This window comes from Eimeria maxima, genomic scaffold (genome assembly GCF_000499605.1).
Source record: "Eimeria maxima Weybridge genomic scaffold, Emw_scaff721, whole genome shotgun sequence".
In the NCBI taxonomy this organism is placed as follows: domain Eukaryota; phylum Apicomplexa; class Conoidasida; order Eucoccidiorida; family Eimeriidae; genus Eimeria; species Eimeria maxima.
Window position 1 is genome coordinate 5,001 of NW_013566717.1, and position 7,500 is coordinate 12,500.

The 7,500-nt window shown below is 44.7% G+C and overlaps 2 protein-coding genes across 2 annotated transcripts in view; both read left to right on the plus strand.

Annotated features, from left to right (window-relative positions):
• EMWEY_00041800 (hypothetical protein, conserved) overlaps positions 1–4,251 on the plus strand; it is a gene marked incomplete at both ends in the record, with an annotated part of 4,432 nt that extends 181 nt beyond the window's left edge. Inside the window, 9 exons of the mRNA XM_013482716.1 lie at positions 1–144; positions 412–606; positions 937–1,403; positions 1,592–1,725; positions 1,984–2,084; positions 2,934–3,031; positions 3,336–3,564; positions 3,827–3,906; positions 4,171–4,251. The exon at positions 1–144 is cut by the window's left edge and continues 181 nt beyond it. Of these exons, the coding sequence (XP_013338170.1) occupies positions 1–144; positions 412–606; positions 937–1,403; positions 1,592–1,725; positions 1,984–2,084; positions 2,934–3,031; positions 3,336–3,564; positions 3,827–3,906; positions 4,171–4,251 (1,529 nt within the window). The remainder of the gene's footprint in view (positions 145–411; positions 607–936; positions 1,404–1,591; positions 1,726–1,983; positions 2,085–2,933; positions 3,032–3,335; positions 3,565–3,826; positions 3,907–4,170) is intronic.
• A 1,445-nt stretch (positions 4,252–5,696) lies between these two features.
• EMWEY_00041810 (hypothetical protein, conserved) lies at positions 5,697–7,312 on the plus strand (the record flags this gene model as incomplete). Its single annotated transcript, XM_013482717.1, has 4 exons — positions 5,697–6,245; positions 6,412–6,543; positions 6,697–6,920; positions 7,069–7,312. 4 exons carry the CDS (start codon positions 5,697–5,699, stop codon positions 7,310–7,312), a joined length of 1,149 nt encoding a protein of 382 aa, XP_013338171.1.
• Positions 7,313–7,500: the final 188 nt, after the last annotated feature.

A 7,500-nucleotide genomic window follows, 5' to 3' on the forward strand; every position in this document is an offset into this window, starting at 1 on the left:
AACAGCAGCAGCAACAGCAGCAGCAACAGCAGCAGCAACAGCAGCAGCAACAGCAGCAAAAACAACAAGAGCAATATAGAGATACAACAGTAACCTCTCATCAAGAGGGTCCAAATACATATGAATATTCAGGTGTACATGCAGGTGGGCCCCCTCAATCTTCTTCTTCTTCTTCTTCTTCTTCTTGTCAACAAAAGGAACAAGAACATAAGAATAAGAAGAGAGAGGGCCCGTCATGTTTATATGATGGGGCCCCTAAAGATAAGGATAATGAGGAGGGCCCCCAAAAATCGGAGGGCCCCCTCCCGTCCCCAGTACCCTCATTAAATATAAATGGTACAACAAAACCAGCATCTAGAACTACAGCAATAAGCCAATCATTTTGTTCCCCTTCCTCTCCTGCACCATCAGGGACAGGAGGAGGAGGAGGAGGAGGAGGAGGAGTAAATTCATCACCATTATTAGATATATATGAAGAATTAGACCATTTAAATTCAGTTCGTCGAGCATTTCGATTATACGAAATTAATTCCCATTTAGAAATTCAAAGAATTCAAATTTATTTAACACAGCACCTACAGAAGGAGGACTTAGTCTTATTAATGGGTAAAGGGAAGAATAATTATATACAACAATATACACATTTATTTAATTATAATAATAATAATAATAATAATAATAATTATAATTATTGTTATTATAATTCTTCTGTTAATTATAAGGATCATAATCAATATAATAATTATTGTATTAATCATCAAGAAATACAAGAAGAAGAAAAAAAAGAAGAAAAAAAAAAAAAAGAAGAAAAAAAAGAACAAGAAGAAGAATATGATTATAATTATTATATACAAGATAAAATAAATAAAATAAAAGATGCTGTTGCTGTTAATCAACAATTTATTGATTTAATGCTTCTTGCTGCTGCATCTGTAGGTCCATGTACACCTAAAGATGAACAATCAGATATAGATATACAGCAGCAGCAGCAACAGCAGCAGCAGCAAGTGCAACAGCAGCAGCAGCAAATGCAGCAACAGCAGCAGCAGCAACAGGGAGAGGGAGATGAGATAGCAATAAGGGAAGAACAACAAATGCAGCAGCAGCAAATGCAGCAACAGAGACATCAACAAAATAAACAAGGTAAAGGAGGGCATGCAACATCAACAAAGAAAAGGAGAAGGAAAAAGATGCAGCAACAACAAAAACATCAGCAACAACAGCAACAACAGCAACAGCAACAGCAACAGCAACAACAGCAGCAACAATTGCAGCAGCAACAGCAATTGCTGCAGCAGCAACTCCAGCAGCAATATGGATATGATATGAGTCCAGAGAATCGTCGTTTGCTGCTCGAGGCAGAACAAGAAGATTCAGAAAAACTTACAAGAAATCTTAGCAAGGTACTTGCTGCTGCTGCTGCTGCTGCTGCTGCTGCTGCTGTTTGCTGCTGCTGCTGCTGTTGGAGGCTGAGCAGATGTCTGTGTAGGTGTTGCTTTTGCTGTTGGTACTGTTGCTGTGCTGTTGCGGCAGTGTTCTCTTCATACTGCTGCTGTTGCTGCTGCTGCTGCTGCTGTTGCTGCTGCTGCAGGTGCGCAGCACATTACGTCAATTTGTCCGTGATTGGGCAGAAGAAGGAGCAGAAGAAAGAGAAGCAGCTTATGGTCCTCTTCTTAGGGCATTAGATGAGCATCTACCTATTATACCTGGACAAGATCCACCAAGGTTAGGGTTTACGAGGGTTTAGGAGGGTTTAGGAGGGTTTAGGAGGGTTTAGGGTTTAGGAGGGTTTAGGGGTTTAAGAGAGGGTTTAGGGTTTAGGGTTTAGGGAATCTTACATAACGTATAGAAGAAGAGGGAGAGGGAGAGAGAAAGAGCAGGGTTGTTGTATAGAGGGGAGAGTTAGCTGCACAATTGTGACATGCGTATTCTAGGGTTTAGGGTTTAGGGTTTAGGGTTTAGGGTTTAGGGTTTGTTTTTTAGGGTTTTATGTCCTGGTTCGGGTTTGGGTCGTTTACCATTTGAGGTAATGAGGAAAGGTTATGCATGCCAAGGAAATGAATTCTCTTACTTTATGCTTATAGGTAACCCTAAACCCTAAACCCTAAACCCTAAACCCTAAACCCTAAACCCTTGATAAACCCTAAACCCTAGATAAACCCTAAACCCTAGAAAACTTTGGTGGTGATGGTTATAGTTCCCTTTAGTTGCAGTTCCTATTATGACTATATATTCATGCTGCTTCTCCTGCTGTTGCTGCTGCTGCTGCTGCTGCTGCTGCTGCTGCTGCTGTTTAGGGTCTGATTTTTTGTTGAATTCTCGTCTAACCCCCAAGTCGTTGCCAATTCAGCCGTACTGTCTATCCACATCCAATCGGTACATTTTTGCCTCCTTTTTGTCTCCTTTTTGTCTCCTTTCTGTCTCCTTTTTGTCTTCTTTTCTCTCTTTCCTTAATTGTCTCCTTTTTGTCTCCTTTTTGTCTCCTTTTTGTCTCCTTTTTGTCTCCTTTTTGTCTCCTTTTTGTCTCCTTTTCTCTCTTTCCTTAATTGTCTCCTTTTTGTTTCCTTTTTGTCTCCTTTTCTCTCTTTCCTTAATTGTCTCCTTATTGTCTCCTTTTTGTCTCCTTTTTGTCTCCTTTGTGTCTCCTTTTTGTCTCCTTTTTGTCTCCTTTTTGTCTCCTTTTTGTCTCCTTTTCTCTCTTTCCTTAATTGTCTACTTTGTGTCTCCTTTTTGTCTCCCTTTTGGCTCCTTTTTGTCTCCTTTTTGTCTCCTTTCTGTCTCCTTTTTGTCTCCTTTTTGTTTCCTTGTTGTCTCCCTTGTTGTTTCCTTTTTTGTCCCCTTTTCCCTTGATTATCTGTAATAATTTTGTTAATTGTCTCCTTTTTTTTGTCTCCTTTTTTGTCTCCTTTTTTGTCTCCTTAGTCGTTGTCAAGGAGACCATCTAGATGTTATATGGATCCCTGACGTTGCGCCTAGCGAACACGTTGGGCCTTCTGCTGATTTCTCTATGTGTGCAGGAGAATTTGTTGAGGTAAGGGTTTAGGGTTTAGGGTTTAGGGTTTAGGGTTTAGGGTTTAGGGTTTAGGGTTTAGGGTTTTTTTATTCCTTATACAGTTTGTATTCTTGAATTCACATTTTAGGGTTTATATATTAGGGTTTATATATTAGGGTTGTTTAGGGTTTACATATTTTACATTTTAGGGTTTACAAATTAGGGTTTAGGGTTTTTAGGGTTTAGGGTTTAGGAATTTTAGGGTTTTTAGGGTTTTTAGGGTTTTTAGGGTTTTTAGGGTTTAGGGTTTAGGGTTTATGAGGGTTTATGAATGATTGTTCAGGTGTATGGTAGTCCTTCAACAACTCTTCCTGCATCTTCTCGTATATTTGATGGTGTATTAACATCTTTCTTCTTAGATACAGCACATAATGTACTATTATATATAAAAACAATAGCTAAAATAACAAGAAAAGGAGGTTTATGGGCAAATGTTGGTCCTCTTCTTTATCATTATGCAGAAATGCCACATGAAGTTAGTCTTGAATTCTCTGCTGAAGAAATTCTTGCAGGTATACCCTAAACCCTAAACCCTAAACACTAAACCCTAAACCCTAAACCCTAAATAGCAAACACACCAACCTAACCCTAAACACTCCAAATGCATATTTAGTCATAGGGTTTACAACAAACCCTAAAATATGACGGGTAAGCTACACGCACATCCTCGTCTCTTCCGGGGGAAGCTTTTTAGGGTTTAGGGTTTAGGGTTTTTAGGGTTTAGGGTTTAGGGGTTTTAGGGTTTAGGGTTTAGGGTTTGGGGTTTACATGCAGTTATACAGAATTGGTTTACGTTGGTAAAAGTTGAATGGCGGGATTGCTACTACACATCTAACCGCAAATCGATGATGCAGGTGAGCACAAACCCTAAACCCTAATTAAACCCTAAACCCTAATTAAACCCTAAACCCTAATCAAACCCTAAACTTTGTAATGGACAGCTTAAGCCCTAAGCAAACCCCTCATTATATACACACACTAAACCCTCGTTGTCCCTAGTAAACCCTCGTTGTAAACCCTAAACCCTCGTTGTAAACAGTAAACCCTCATTATAAACCCTAAACCCTCATTATAAACCCTAAACCCTCGTTGTAAACCCTAAACCCTTTTGTGTACAGGTGCAATATCACTGTCTGCACTTCGTCGCCATTCGCAACGAAGAGCCCGCGCCAGAGATAACAACTGGCAATTGCGACTAAACCCTAAACCCTAAACCCTAAACCCTTGCCGCACGATAGCCTCCTCCCTTATAATGAGTAGGTATCTGCAGTAGTGCAGTATGGGTCTCATAAGAGAGCCTCTGCAAACCCTCCCTCTACACACAGCAGCAGAAGCAGCAGCAGCAGCAGCAGCAGCAGCAGGTGCTGCCGCTGCTGTTGCTGCTGCTATTGTTGCTGCAAAAGGAGCAGCATGAATGATAAAGGCAGCGTTGAAAGCAACAGCAGCAGAAACAACAACAGCAGCAGCAGCAGCAGCAGCAAGAGCACCAGTAGCAAAAAGGCTACACTGCTGCTGTTGCTGTTGCTGCTGCTGCTACCGTTGGTGTACAGTAGTTTATTGTGTGTAAATAGAGGAAACCCTAAACCCTAAATTAGGGTTTAGAGGGGGCAATCAGCCTGCCGAGGTGTTTTGTTTAAAATAATGCATTTAACGAACTCTTGAGGGTTTAGGGTTTTATCTGTGCAGACGAATCTGTTGCTGTTGCTGCTGCCTCTGCTGCTGCTGCTGCTGAGCAGCAGCAGCAGCAGCAGCAATGTTTGCTGCTGTAGTTGCTTTCTTCCACAAGTTCTGCTAACACTGATACTGCCCTACTGGCGGGTGACTTCCTAGGGTTTAGGGTTTGGAGATTAGGGTTTAGGGTTTAGGGTTTAGGCTACAATACAGGAAATGCCTAATTATATCTCTTAGTTAATTTATTTTGCTGCAGAAGACTCACAAATATTATATAAAATGTTTAATGTCTTCTGCTGCTGCAGCAGCAGCAGCAGAAATAGCAGCAGCAGCTACAGTAGCGGCGGCGGCGGCAGCAGCAGCAGCAGCAGCAGCAGCCGTGTGCTGCTGCTCGGTGTCGCTCACTGCTTACTGCTCTTAATTAAATAAATAAAACTAAATAAATAAGACATATTTATTACTTTTAATTATTTTGTTTCCTTCTATCTGTATATTTAGCTGCCTATACACCCCAAAGCACACCGCTCAGTCGTGTGTAGCAAGACGGCTAGGGTTTAGGGTTTAGGGTTTTGCTTTGGCGTTGTAGGGTTTAGGGTTTTGCTTTATTTCTTAACAGTTGAAGTTAAAACCCTCATTACTTCGTCCAAGCACTCACAGCAGCAGCAGCAGCAGCAATAACAACAGCAGTAGCAACACAAAGAGCAGCAGCGGCAGCAGCAGCTGCAGCAGCAACAGCACCAACAGCAACAACAGCAGCACACCAGAACAAGGCATGTCGTCTCCACCAACCAGTAGCAAAACCCCATTGGGGGCCTCCTCTTCGTCTGGGTCCCCGTCTTCCTTAGGGGCCCCCTATTCGATGGGGGGCCCCTCTTCCTTGGGGGCCCCCTTTCTATCCCCTACCTTTAAAGAAATGGCACGACTTCTTCGTCTAAAGGGAGAGGGGGCCCTTGAGGTGTACATACACTGCAAGATGATAGATCTTGGATTTATTCCTTGTTATGAGGAAGATACAGCAGCAGCAGCAAAAACAACAACAACAGCAGCAACAACAGCAGCAACAGCAGCAGCAGCAACAGGAAGAACAGGAGGATTAATATGCCTACCTGATGGTACAATTGCTAGGGTTTTGTATATAAAAGGAGAAAGAAAAGAAAGTAATGGATGGACATGTACATACACTAGACCTGAATGGCGTCTAGAATCTGCTGCAGCAGCAGCAGCAGCAGCTGCTGCTGCTGCGGATGCTGGGAAGCAACAGCAGCAACAGCAACAGCAACAGCAGCAACAGCAGCAGGCAGCAGCAAAACGGCTGCGACTAAGCTTAGGGAAAGTTGGGGGACAAACGGTGCTGCGTGTTGGGGAAGAGAGCAGCAGCAGCAGCAGCAGCAGCAGCAGCAGCACTGGTGCTGTGCTTCAAGAAATCCCAGATGGCATTGCTGCAGCAGCAGCAGCAGCAGCAGAAGCAGCAGCAGCAGATGCTGAAGGGGGGTTTCTTCAATCCGACCTCGAGAAACTGCAGGTAAGTCGAGGGTTTAGGGTTTAGGGTTTAGGGTTTAGGGTTTAGTAGAGGGTTTCTACGACTTGTCAGCAGCAGCTGCGTTTGCTGCTTCTGTGCTGCTGTTGCTGCATTGAGATATACTTTGCTGCTGCTGCTGCTGCTGCTGCTGCTTTTGCGGTTGCTGCAGCCTTTGGATACTCTGCTGCACCAACTGTGGACTCCTGCTGCTGGGGGGCCCCCTCAAGGGGGGGCCCCTCAAGACAGGGGCACTCAAGAGGGGCCCCCAGGGGCCCCATGCAAACCCTGTCCTGCTACTAAAGTAAGTTGGTGCTGCATTAACTTGGGGCTTTGCATGCAGCGCAGCAGCAGATGCTGCAGGACGTGCATTCATGCACGCCGTGCTGCTGCTGTTGCTGTTGCTGCTGCTACTGATGTTGCTGCTGCTGCTGCTGCTGCTGCTTGTCTCTTGCAGGAGGGCCCACCCGAGGGTCCAACGCTTTCTCAGGGCCCCCCCTCTGGATCTGCTGGTGCTGGGGGCCCCTTACCTTCTGTAGGTGCTGACGACTTGAACCCTCCTGTGGGCCCCCCCAACCTTGGGGGCCCCCCTGGGGGCCCCTGGGGCCTAGGGGGTTCAGGAGGGTCCTTGGTGGGCCCCTCGCATCCTTTATTTGGCATGCAAGGAGATAATAACAGGGAGTAAGCAAACCCTAAACCCTAAACCCTAGACTGTAAGAGGGTTTGGTGCAGCAACCCGCCGTAAACAGCAGCAGCAGCAGCAACAACAACAGAAGCAGCAGCAGCACCAGCAAGTATATATATGTGTATGTTATCTGTCCTGCTGCAGCTTTAGGGGGGGGCCCCCGCTACCCCCAGGGGCCCGTTATGACCCTATGGGGCCCCTAGGCACAGACCCTGCTCCTGACCATACCCCTTTCCTTCCTTATGAAACTCCGGGGGGCCCCGGGGTCCCAGGGGCCCCTGGGGCCCCTGGGGTCCCCAGGAACAGGGGGCCCCCCTTCGGTGGGGGGCCCTCCCTCGGGCCTTTTGGGGGAGGAGGAGGCCTAGGAGGTGGCGGTTTCTTCATGTGAAGGAGGGTTTAGGGTTTAGGGTTTAGGGTTTGGCTGCTGGAGGTGCAGCAGATATTAGGGTTTAGGCAACAAAATAAAAGACAAGTGTTTACTAATTTTTTTCCCTATACAATTAAATTATTTTTATTTATTTATTTATTTATTTATTTATTTATTTATTTATTTTATTTATATTTATAAATATATTA